Source organism: Arvicola amphibius, chromosome 5 (genome assembly GCF_903992535.2).
Source record: "Arvicola amphibius chromosome 5, mArvAmp1.2, whole genome shotgun sequence".
In the NCBI taxonomy this organism is placed as follows: Eukaryota; Metazoa; Chordata; class Mammalia; order Rodentia; family Cricetidae; genus Arvicola; species Arvicola amphibius.
The window spans coordinates 13,185,869-13,198,981 of record NC_052051.1 but is presented as its reverse complement, the minus strand read 5'-3'; the positions used below and the strand labels follow the sequence as shown (position 1 = coordinate 13,198,981).

General features: G+C 48.9%; 1 protein-coding gene across 2 annotated transcripts in view; it reads right to left on the bottom strand.

Annotated features, from left to right (window-relative positions):
- The window catches only part of Slc13a3 (solute carrier family 13 member 3), a 63,801-nt gene that overhangs the window by 22,181 nt on the left and 28,507 nt on the right, over positions 1–13,113 (bottom strand). For both annotated transcript variants that reach the window (XM_038331275.1, XM_038331274.1), the window contains exons 4-6: positions 8,828–8,894; positions 6,155–6,334; positions 2,672–2,797 (exon numbers count right to left, since the gene is read on the bottom strand). In XM_038331275.1, coding sequence (XP_038187203.1) covers positions 2,672–2,797; positions 6,155–6,334; positions 8,828–8,894 — 373 coding nt within the window. The remainder of the gene's footprint in view (positions 1–2,671; positions 2,798–6,154; positions 6,335–8,827; positions 8,895–13,113) is intronic.

Below are 13,113 nucleotides of genomic sequence, written 5' to 3'. Positions count from 1 at the left end.
ACCCCTTCTGAAGACCGTGACAGCCTGATGCTTGGCCTCCTGGCCTCTGCCTTTCCTTCCTAAAACATATGTTCCAGCCGGCCTCTCAAACATGTGAAATGGAATTGGCTATGTTCTCGGGCTTTAAATCCTTGCACGAGTCAAACACACACATGGATGAACAAAAAGTCAATGGAATAAAACAGAAATCAACTCCTTTGGAAGTGAGAGCTCAGGCCGTGGTGAGGACAACGTCTCAGACTGGCATGGAGGGAAGGGCCATTCAGTCACCGTGCTGGATGCGGAGGTCGGTGGATTGAGAGTCCAGAATTTGTTCTCAGCTCTAGAATTCGGTTTTACTTCATGCCATAAAGTATTTATTTATTTTTACTTTTTTCGAGGTTCTCCCTACATGATGCTTCCTATTGGGAACCTGACAGGATTTAGTATCACCTCTGGCCAAGCCTGTGAGAAACTGTCCTGGTTATGCTAACCGAGGTGGGAAGACACAGCCCTGGGCCAGGGAAACCAGAACTGCATAAAACTGGAAGTAAGGTGCTTAGATACAGTCATCACTCCCTGCCGACTGACTGTGGATATGATGTCACCTGCTGCTCTCATGGCTCCCTGTCTTGACCTCCCTGCTGTGGTGAACGGTGCCCTGGAAGTGTGAGCTGAAATAAACTCTCCCTTAAGTTGCTTGCACAGGGGCAGTCAGAGGACGCTGGCTCTGAGAAGTGGGGCCTCCACTGTGATAAACCTGACCATGCGGCTCTTGGGCCTTTGGAACTGGTTTATGGGAAGAATGGGGAAGAGTTTTGGAGCTTTGGGCTAGAAAAGCGTTCAAATGCTAGAAGATGAGCTGAGCAAGCGCATTCTGGTGAGAGCTTGGAGGAACGGAAACAGAAATGTAGATGGGTTCAGGGGTGCGGGGGTCAGAGACTCCATCAGCCCCTGGAGTGGGGGTTGTCTGAATGGTATTTCAGCCAGGAGAAGACAGATTGGCAGATGCTGGGCTAATGTGTTCAGCAGAGGAGGTTTCAGGGCAGGAGAGTGTGGAGTCCTGAGAAATCAGCTCTAATTGGTAACGAGGTCATCACCGTGGTAGAAAGCCTAAACCAGGGAGTGACCACTGCTCCGTCAGAGGGCCAGCACACAGGGGACAGAACTAAGAGCTGGGAAGGTGGCAGAGTTCAGAATTGCATAGAGTGAGACTGGGACCCAAGCCACGTGGCTAAGTCTGGCTGTTTTCCTGGTTGAGCTGTCTCTCAGCCTGGGCTTCTGCCATCAGGACTTTTGAAAGTGTCCGAGGCCAGGAGCATCCCGTGGGCACCTCTCTCTGTTCAAAGTGTTTACACTTCAGCTCCAAAATGGATCCTATTGGTCCCACTCCACAGACATCCAGTCAAGGCCTGGAGATGAGGGGAGGTCACTAGGTTGGAGAATAACTGTGCCAAGCCCTCCACCCTCCAGCTCGGCTCTTGCACAATTCCTCTAACCTATATCTGCATAGTACCTGGCTCACACTTCCGTAGTCTTTCTCTCTAAATAGACTCACCACTTTCATTAAAGAAATGGGTTCCAGCCACTTGTGGCATACACTGTCATTCCAGCACTGAGCAGGCAGGGACAGGAGGAGGGCTACATAGTGAGACAGGGGGAGGACTATAGCCCAAGGACACAGTGTTTGTCACATTCATAAATGGAAAGTAAGAGTCACTGTCAAGGGGCTGGGGAGATGGCTCAGCTGGTAAAGTTCTTGCCTTGTCAGCACAAGAACCTGGGTCTGATCCCTAGAACCTATGTCACAAAGCTGAGCATGGTGCTTCATGCTTTTAATCCCTCAGATGTAGAGACTGGGTTTGCTGGCCAATCAGTCTACACTATTTAGTGAGTTCCAGGCCAGTGAGAGACCCTATAAAAACATAAAACAAACACCAGGGGCTGGGTGGAGTGGAGGTACCAACACCCAGAGGCATAGGCAGGTGGATCTCTGTGAGTTCAAGGCCAGCCTAGTCTACAGAGCTAGTTCCAGGACAGCCAGAACTGTTACACAGAGAATCCTTGTCTCAAAAACCAAAAAGAAAGAGAGAGAGAGAGAGAGAGAGAGAGAGAGAGAGAGAGAGAGAGGAACGAAAAAAGAAAAGAAGAAAAAATAAGAAAATCAAAACCAACAAAGAAAATAGAGAGGCTCAATGGCTCCTGAATACCTGGCAGTGGTGGCACACACCTTTAACCCCAGCACTTGGGAAGCAGAGGCAGGTGGATCTTTGTAAGTTCAAGACCAGCCTGGTCTACAGAGCAAGTTCCAGGACAGGCTCTAAAAGCCACACAGAGAAACTCTGTTTTAAAACAAACAAAAAGAATGACACCTGATGTCTTCAGTTCTCAACACATGTGTGAACATGCACTTACCCCCAAACAATGCAAACACACACTCAGAGATACACACATGGTGAAACACACACACAGAGAGGGGGGGGGGCACTGTCATAAGCAGAAAGAAACCGTAAAGATAAACACGAGAAACACGAGAGCAGAGCACAGGATTACATCTTGGTTCGACACCATCACTGGTCCAAGCCATCCTGGAAACCAGAGTCACCTTTCCTTTGTTCAGAGGGCAACAGGTGGGGCCCAGCAGGGAGGCTTGGGCTTTTCTGCCCTCCCTCTAGAAGAAGGTCCCTCATACCTCCAGCTCATTCCACCGTAGAGGAAGGAGATCCAGAGCCAGCCGACCAGAAGGAACAGCAGCATGAGAGGGAAGGCGAAGATGAACCAGGAGCCAAAGTTCACCACATCGCACTGTGGAAAGAAACTGAAGAACAAGGAAAAGCGAGGGTGGCCGTCAGATGGGACCATCACGGCTAGGCTGGAGGCCTGGGGGTCCGGGCAGAGTGAAGGGCCCTGGGAGGACCACAAGAGAGGACTCCTCCCCCTTCCTCCTGTGGAGGGTCTGGTTCTGACTCCGTGGAGCCACAGTGCCCTGTGTGCCCCCAGGGGGGCCAGACAGTGAAGTGGGCAGGCTGCACTATGACAAACTCAAGACAGCATGCCCAGCCAAATCTGAGCTCCGCTTGTTTTTATGCCATGTTTAAATGCTGACTTTTCTTTCAAATGTTTCTTGTAACTCTAACAGGGAACACACCACATCCTGGGCAGGACCGGGTGGCACACATCTTTGAACCCAACACTGAGGTGGCAGAGGCAGGCAGTTATCTGTGAGCTCCTGCCAAGCCAGAGCTTTATAGTGAGACCCTGTCACAAACAAAAATGAAAAAACAAACAAAAAATATGGTATTAAATTGGATAGGAAAAAATGTTATGGGGCTGGAGAGATGGCTCAGAGGTTAAGAGCATTGCCTGCTCTTCCAAAGGTCCTGAGTTCGATTCCCAGCAACTACATGGTGGCTCACAACCATCTCTAATGGGGTCTGGTGCCCTCTTCTGGCGTGCAGGCATACACACAGACAGAATATTGTATACATAATAAATATATAAATAAATAAATAAACAAACATTTAAAAAAATGTTATAAAATGCTTTAGATAAAAGAATATGGACACATAGCTACCAGCAGCCAGTTATGAATAAATAAACAAGACAGAACAAAACATGAGTAGCTATTATCTGATAAATGAACAAAAATATCGATAAACTGAAGGGTGAGACCCTGAGAGGATTTCATCCTTAGTTTTCTTTATCTGATTTCTATAATAAAAAAGTATGCCTTATAGTCAGGCATATTAGCTAAGAAAGAGCATATTAGTTAAGAAATATATTAACATATTAGCAGATATGGGGCAAGTTGCATAAATTCCTAATATCAAAATTATACTAGCTGGGCGGTGGTGGTGCATACCTTTAATCCCAGCACTTGGGAGGCAGAGGCAGGCGGATCTCTGAGTTCAAGGCCAGCCTGGTCTACAAGAGCTAGTTCCAGGACAGGCTCTAGAAACTACAGGGAAACCCTGTCTCGAAAAAACCAAAAAAAAAAAAATTATACTAAAAGGAAAGTAATCAAAATATCCATAATTGATTAAGTATAATACTTAATAAGATAGGATCATTTCTAGTTTTGAGACTGTATATTTTCTGTAACATTTTAAGATAAAAATCAGGCTACAAAAGTGCACAAATAGTATGATAAAAACGGTATTAAATGGCAATCTATGGTATGGATATACTCAGAAAAGACTAGAAGGAAGTCTGCTGTCAGTGGGCTTGAAGGTATTTCAAGTTTTAAATTTTTCTGTATTTTCTAGAAGTTTATAGTGTGCATGTTTCATTTTGTCACCAGAATAAACCTATAAAATGTGTTTGTGCAAAGAGCAGCTAGCTCACTGTAGCCATTCCAGTCTCCCAGGTTTCTGTGGGGCTCAGTGAGCCTGAGAGACTCCCCTGTCTCGGCCGCCCAGTGCCAAGATGACAGGTGTGCATCACATCCAGAATTTTACCTGATGCCGAGGCTCTAACTTGGGTCCTCATGCTGGGCCAACCCCGGCGACATTTTACAAAGCCCTCTATGTTCCTTCTCCTTCCTGAAGATCCACATATTTTTATTAAAGTCAGCATGACCGGTGGTTCAACATGATGAAGCCCCGGCGCTTCCTCCCTGCTTTCTTTTGTCAGGCTGGAGCCCAGACCTGCTCATGTGTCACAGAAGAAAGCCCTAGATATCACCCATCCCCTTCTTATTCCTTGCTGCCCAATTCAGGCCCTGACTGCAACCCAGAGCCCATGATTACCTGTCTGTCTCTAAGGAGGGGCTCCATAGTCCCACCCCCAAAATCAAACACCCAATGGGAAAGCAAGAACCAGAAGGCTAAGCCCAGATTACCCTAGACCCAAAGCAGGACCACCAGGGAGATGGAGGGTGCCTAGAGTCAGTGGACTAAAGGCATGTGCTCGGAATCCTGGGGTCTGAAAATCACTGAGAATCTTGAAACAGCTTTACAAACCAGAGCGCCTAGCTAACAGAGTGAAGCCAAGCGCTGTGGAGCCCTTCTCTCCTGTTCTCAAGTATGGGACCAGCCACCAGTCAGTGTCTAGAGACCCTGTCTGCTGGTAGAGGGACGCCCCAACAAGGACCAGCTCAGAGCTGGAAGCCTCCTCCTGGCTCACTCTTGCCTTGGGCCACAGCCTCCATCTGGGACCTGAGTTTTACATCCTGTCCCTCCCGCCCTGGTCTCTCAGGGTGTCTGGCTTCTTGAGAAGATGAACGCTGGGATTTGTGTGCTATGCTTGTGACCCACTCCCCTCCCCCATTCTTTTCAAAAGTCGTCTGCTTGTTTGTTTTTGGGATGACGTCTTGCTAGTGTCTAACTTGTGAACTACAGTGATCCTCCTGCCTCAGCCTCGCAGGGCGGCCCCAACTGCTCTCCCTGGTCTTGCTGGTTCCCAAGACTCCCAAGAGCACTCACACCTCAGAGCCTCTGCCCTTCCGTCCTCCAGAGCCCTCTCTGGGGCTCTTTTCTGACATCGTCTCAGCAAACAGATGTCCCTGACAGACAGGGACCCCGTCTTGTCACTCCCGTACTCCCACCCACTCCATTTTATTTCTACACCATGCATAGCATACAACAATTTGCTTTTTGTGCTTTGTGTTTTTGTGACAGGGTCTCAAGTAGCCCGGCTGACCTCAAACTCTACGAGGGTGACCTTCAACCTCTGACCTTCTCGTCTCTAACTCCTGAATAGAAGACAAGCCATGCCACCCAGCATTCATTTGCTCTTTGCCCATTGCCTGTCTTTTCCCCACAAGACAGCCACTGGATTACCATCCTTGACTAGGAAATAAGGGGAGGAACAGAAAGATGACCCTTGGCCCACAGGGGACACTGTATCTAACTCTGTGTGTGTGTGTGTGTGTGTGTGTGTATGCATATGTGTGCTTGCGGAGGCTGATGTCAATGCTGAGTGTCCTGATCAACCGCTCTCCACCTTTCTTTTTGAGGTAGGATCTCTCAATGAAGCTGGAGCTCACTGACTCAACTACACTGACTGACCAGTGAACCCCCAGGGACCTATCTCCCTCTACCTCCCCAGAGCTCAATTACAGGCATGTACTACCACACCTCGCTTTTAAGTGGGTTATGGGGATCCAAACTCAGGTCCTCACGCTTTTGCAGCCAACACTTTGCCCGCTGAGCCATCTCCCCAGCCTGGCACTTACCTCTTGAGCTGGCCAAGCAGGATGAGGTTGGGGGCCGTGCCTGTGAGCGTGGCAGTGCCCCCGATACTGGCTGAGTAGGGGATGGAGATGAGGAAACCCTTCCAGATGTTTCTGCGGTATTCCTCCTCCTTGGAGTCATCGGGCAGTTCCGGTGGTGTCTCTGCCTCTACAGGGTGGCCTCTGTGGAAAAGGACCCAGAGAGAGGCAATTCAGAGCAGTCAGAAGCTCTGGCCCCTGAGGGAGCCAGCCACCAGACACTCTGCTTTCTGCTTCAGGATCCTGTCTAGAGTCAAAACCGCCATGGACCCTGAAAACCTTCAGCTCTGATACTCTACCCAAAGAATTTACTCCAAGGAAACAATGAGATCAGCATCCGAGCTGGTAGCAGGGTGAACCACAACATTAAATACCATTTTACCCAAAAGCAACTAAGTGTCCATCTAAGGGGAATCGGCTACATGCTGAGTCTTCCTGGATGGGGACACCTACACGGCTGTTAAAATGTGTCATTTTGGGGCCGGTGAGATGACTCAGCAGGTAAAAAGACCCCTGGAGTTTACATGGCAGAAGGAGAGATCTGACTTCTGCAAGGTATGTTCTGGCCTCCACACACATGAGTGGCATGCACACTTGTGCATACGTGGACACAAACTCAGACAAAATTAAATTTTAAGAATGTGATTAAATGGGCGACTTGAGAAGCATCTGGTAAGATAAGAGTCTGGATCAGGAATCACGGGAGCAGTAGGTGACATCATGCCCAGGCTTTCGTTGTAAAAATATTCATGTAATACTGTGTCTCGTGGATATACAGTATTCTAGTCTCCAGTGGAGTACACAATCTGCTTTCATTTCCTTCCTCGGGAATGGAATTACGGTGCTCCCCCACTTTTATTTCTTCCTTGAATTTTCTTTGTTGTTTTCCTATTACACTTTTGGGAAAGAATGAAACAAGTTACTAATTGTGTCTTTCAGAGATTGTGAGGAAACCGGAGGTGGCGTGGCTTGCAATTCCAGGGCGCTGGAGGCTGAGGCTGGAGGATCCTGAGTTTGGGGTCCTCTGGCCACACAGTGAGAACACCCGTCTCAAAATCAGAGATCTGGATTTGCCTGGACGGGTTCACCAGTTAGCCCCAGGGGTTTTCTTGTCTCCACTCCCCAGTTCTGGGGTGAAAGGTGTGCACTGCGAAGTCTGCCTTTTGTTTACTTGGATTCTGGGCCTTTACTCTCAGATCCTTAGGCTTGCGTGAGAAGCACTTTACAGATGGAGCTACCTCCTACCCTTAGGGGCTGCTACAGAGTGCATATATGTGGCTAGAACTAGGAATTGCACGTAAAGGGTCTGAGGTGTGTGGGGGGGGGTATGCTGACCGTCTTGAACTAAAGCAATCAGTTCACTACAAACACGTGTCTCAAGACATCTTGCTGTTTTCAGTTATTCCTCAATAAGTCAGAAAAAGAAAAAAAGGAATAAGGATTTTAAAACTAAATTGTAGGGTTCAACAGGCTTGTCTGACATGCACAAAGCCCTGGGCTTGAATCTCAAACACTAGCGTGAAAGCCAGGTAATTGCCCCTGTGAAACCAAGCTGTTTCCAAAACATATATTTGAAATTGCATTTTCAAAAGTAAATTGATTGATTGCAAGAGGATCTGAGTTTGATCCCTGGAACCCACATGGTGGAAGGAGAGAACCAACTCCTGAAAGTTGACCTCTGCCCTCCACACGTGTGCTGTGATTATGAACACACACATACACATACACACACTAGAGAGAGAGAGAGGGGCAACCATGGAATGGGCAGAAGGCTAACTCCAAGGCTGGGGGTCTCGTTGCTTCCCTCTTGAAAGAAGGACCCAGAGGAACAGACCATGAAGTGTCTGTGTGTCTGTTACGTGCATGTTTGCCTGTGTATGCATGTTCGCCTGTATATGCATGTTTGCCTGTATGTGCCTGTTATGTGCATGTTTGCCTGTGTATGCATGTTCGCCTGTATATGCATGTTTGCCTGTATGTGCATGTTTGCCTGTATGTGCCTGTGTGCCTGTTATGTGCAGGTTTGCTTGTATGTGCATGTTTTCTGTTCCTGTACATGCATATGTGCTTATCCTATATGTGCACATGTGTCTGTGGAAGCCAGAAGTCAACCTTGAGCGTCATCGTCAGTGGTCACCCACCATTTTTGAGCGGCATCTCTCGTTGGTCTGAGCTCACCAAGGAGGGTAGGCTAGTTGGAATCTCCCTGTGGCCATTGTGCTTGGCATTTTCTTTCTTTCTTTCTACGTGGATTCTGGGATCAAACTCATCTTCATGTTTGTGAGATGAACACTTTACTGACAGCTACCTTGCCAGTCCCATAGCTGCCTTCTAGTTTGACATAATTAAATGTTTTGAGATAGTAGTGTCTTGCTATGTAGCCCAGGCTAGCCTCCAACCCTTCATCCTTCCTCAGTCTCCAAAGGGGCATGATTACAGGGGTGTGTGTGTGTGTGTGTGTGTGTGTGTGTTTACACCTGGATACTGGTTGCTTTTTAAAAAGCAGGGCCTCACCTAAGCCAGTGGTGAAGGGCAAAATCCTAGGCCCTGGACCAGCCAGAGAGAACTTGGGGCTGGTGCAGCACCCGGGCCTTTGAATCCATCTGGGAAGTCCTCAAGAATGTGGTCAGAGCTTACCCTTCTGAGCTGGCAAGAAACTGCATCTCTGTGGGCACTGTTCGAAGTCCGTTTCCCCTCACAGCAGCTGGGAGAGAAGAGGAGGCATGTTAGTGACTGCCAAGGGCACTAACTGGAAGTTTCCAGTTCCTGTGCAGCCAGTAGGGAGCAAGATTTCACCACTAAGATGGTGCACTATTCACTGGAGGAAAAGATGAGGCAGGTCAAGAAACAGTATGGGGAGAGGGAGGAGGGAGGGAAGGAAAAAGGGATAGAGGTCCATGGAGGGGAGTGAAGATCAGCGCCCTGCATTCCATACTCCGATCTACCATCTATGTTTGGAGGGGGCCCCACTGCCAGGCTGACTAACAACCCCTAACTCAAACTGAGGCCAATCTGAGAAGCCATTGCTAAAGGTTACCGGTCTCCATTCAATTCATTCATTCATCCATCCATTCATCCAAAACATAGCCACTGAGCACAGACTATGTATGTATGTATGTATGGACTATGGGGTACCCAGTGCACAACACAGAATAAGGCCCCTGCTCCCATGGAGGCTGTGTTCTAGAACAGGAGACAGACAAGCAAATAGTTTCAGTTAGTGAGGAAATAAAACCAGGCTAGGAAAGCCACGTGCCACTGATGCCCGGTCACTATGACCTGATGCCATTCGATGATGCCTGCAGGATGACAGTGACCAATCTATGAAGCTCCATAGGAAAAGGCTCCAGGAAATAGAAACATCAAATACAAAGACCCTGTGGTTGGAGACGCTAGCAGTGCTGAGGAAACCTGGCTAGAGGTGAGGCTTTTCGTCAGGACCACTAGCTCCCTGATAAACGACATGGTGACTTATTGTTAATTAAAAATGTTTGGCCTATAGCTTAGACTTATTACTAACTATCTCTTACAACTTAAATTAGCCCATATTTATTAATATATGTGCTACCACGTGGTTCATGGCTTGTTACATCTTCTACATGCCCTGCTTCCTCTGTGGCAGGCTAGCAACTCCGCCCTTCTTCCCAGCGTTTTCTCAGTCTGACTCTCCTGCTTAACTGCTTCCTGCCTAGCTACTGGCCAGTTAGCTCTTTATTAAACCACTGAGAGCAGCATATCTTCACAGTGTCCAAAAAGATTGTTCCACAACACCTGGCATCCTGGGACGGTAGTGAGTCAGGAAGGGTTAAAGGTGACAGAAATGTCCTGTAGGATGAGGAACCTAAGAGGAAGATGTGGAGTTATATTTTCCAGGTATCTCTAGGCTTGGGTGGACTACAGGGAGCTGGCTGTAGTTAAGCAAGAGGATGGTGGCTGTGTGATACCGGTGATCACAGACACTGAAGTTGTGCAAGTTGTGTGTGTGTATGTGTGTGTGTGTGTGTGTGTTTCTCTTCTTTTGAAACCAAGACTGCACTGATACTAGGAGCACAGGGCTGGAACTCAAGCAGACAAATTTTACAAAATGGGCCGAGCACGAAATCTTGTGTCTCTTTTGTGCACATCAGTGAGTGATGAGACACAAAGAGGCTCATCACAGGGGTACCACCTTCCAGCACAAACATCACATGGGTACCGCCTTCCAGCACAAACATCACATGGGTACCACCTTCCAGCACAAACATCACAGGGGTACCACCTTCCAGCACAAAGTAAACAAGCAGGATATGTAATGTGGGTGGGTGTCCCGGAAAACAGCACAGGGAAGGAAATGAGACATCGTCTTCAAGAGTCTGACTGACAGGACACCTGGATGAGAGGGACACCTGTCATCTCTTAGCAATGTGCTGGAGGTGAACACAGGACAAGGGGTACAAATTCCAAGGGTGGGGATGAGCAATCGCAAAGGTCCTGAGGCAAAAGGGGCTACATGTCAAAAGAGGCCAGTGGGGCTGGAGTCTCTCTCTCTCCCATCTCTCATGCACACACACACATGAACATGTACACACAAACACGCACACCCAGTTACCATTTGATTTTTTTTCCATTTAGGAATTTCCTTCTAGCCATAGGCCACACAGCCACCCTGTGCACTAGGAAGAAGGGCACACACGATCCGGATCAGCTTTATGTGCTGGGAGGAAGGGCACACACAGCCAACCCTGAACACTGGGGGAAAGGGCACACACAGCCACCTTGTGCACTAGGAAGAAGGGCACACACGGTCAGCTTTATGTGCTGGCAGGAAGGGCACATGCAGCCAGCTTTGTGTGATGGGAGGAAAGGCGCACACAGTCAGTCCTGTGCCCTGGGAGGAAGGGTCTGGACTCTTGTTTTGGCCTCTCTCAGTGTCACCCACTAGCCTGGGGATACCCTTCCTGGCTCCATTGTCTTGCCAGCACCAAAGAAGAACAAGACTCTATGGTGGCTAATGGCATCAGTCGTGCTGTGCCCTGGGGTACCGCCTCCCTGATGAACACAGCAAGGAGTCTCAGGCGAAAGGCCAGGCCCATTTCCCCTAGACTGCTGAGCAGCTCACAGCTAGGGCAATGGGACACACATCCACACACAGTGCACAAGGTCACGGCCCAAGGCACTGAAGCAGGAAGTAAAGGGCTGTTAATAGCATACAGATGGGGGGGGTGGAGTGGAGGCGGTGGGAGTGGAGGTGTCACTCCCCAGAGGATGACCTCTAACCCACTGACCCCTGGCCCTCACCATCTCTGGCTTGCCCTGTATTTTTCCTACTGGGCCCCATGTATCTGGGGCAGCATCAGACATTGGCAGCCCTAGGGACTCCCTCGGGGGTGGGTCCCACTCAGAGGGTCTGTAGGGGTTCTGCAGTGGGCAGGGCTTTGGCAGTCCTGACAACATTGACAGGAGATTCTTTTGTGTAGTTGGGGTTGAGACCAAGAGGTCGGTAGTCACAGAAGGGAAACAGACCTCAGTGTCTACCCAGGCCTTGTGGAGGGCATGATTACCTCAGTGGGTCTCAAGTGGAGCCTGGCTGCTCACGCCTACATCAGAGTTGGGGAGTTCCATATGAGATTACATGTGATTCCACCAGACATAAGAGCCTTGGTGTGTGCACCTGTGGGTAAGGGTGGGGGTTCATATCGATGGCAGAATGTTCTTTATTGGGCACTAATTTTGATGATGGTGATGGTGATGAGGATGAAGGAGAAGTTGGAAGAACAGGAAAACCAAGGCAGGTGTTCCTTGTTTGCCATTTACTCTGGCTATCTTACGGCATTCCTGTGACCCAAGTAGCCTTAGAGTCTGAATGGAAACAGGTCTTGGGCCAAAGTCTCTAGGGAGCCTTTGCTGGGTCCTGAAGACACAGGTCAGCCCAGAGTTTGGTACTTATGTAAGGGCTGCATGGGGAAACAAACATTGAGCATACACTGTGCGGGAGTGCTGGACCTGCATGCTTGCCGTCACACAGGCCCAGCAGCCATGGAGCTGGGTTGCTACCGTCCACTGCATTTGGGAAATGAGGCCTAGAGAGGCAGGTCAAAGTTGGGGACAAGAGGACCCAGCGTGTTAGTGGCAGAGCCAGGTCTATACTGTACCTAGGACTGATAATTTACCCAGAACTGCCGATCCCTCTGTTCTCTCTCTCCCTCCCTCCTTCCCTCTCTCCCTCCCTCTCTCTCTCTCTCTCTCTCTCTCTCTCTCTCTCTCTCTCTCTCTCTCTCTCACACACACACACACACACACACACACATCTCCATAACTCTCATGCGATGTCCAGGGCATTCACATGCACACTTAGTATGTCTGACACAGAACTGATCAGTATTCCAATTTCCCTGTCCAACCTCTTGAATTTGCCTCAGGAGAGAGCTAGCCTATTGTGTTAGGTAACAAGGACCCTGTCCCTAGGCCTGGTTTTAGCAGGGAGGGCCTTGGACTTCCCACAGGGCAGGGTTCCCTGCCCTCTCTTAAGGAGGGAGGAGGAGGGAGGAGGGTGAGTGGGGTAGCGGGAGGGGAATGGGAGGAGGGGAGGAAGTGGAAATTTTTGAATGGGAAAATAAATAAACAAATACCCCCCTCCCTAAAAAAACAAGGACCCTGTGGAGGGTCACCCCCACACACACATACATTAAGTAGTTTAATGAATACAATCCATTCAGTACACCCAGTAGGCCAGTGGTAAGTACTGTGACCTCCATAGGATGAAGAGAGACACTAAGGGGTAGTACAGATACTAACTGACCTGTTCATTTGCTTCGTCACTACCTGTGTGCATCTATTGAGCACCTTCTGTATTACAGCACCAGCAAATGTCATTCACAAGGTGACTAAGAGTGACCCAAGGCTTCCCCGGCTTGGAGACGGATGTTAGACCGAAAGCAGATGAT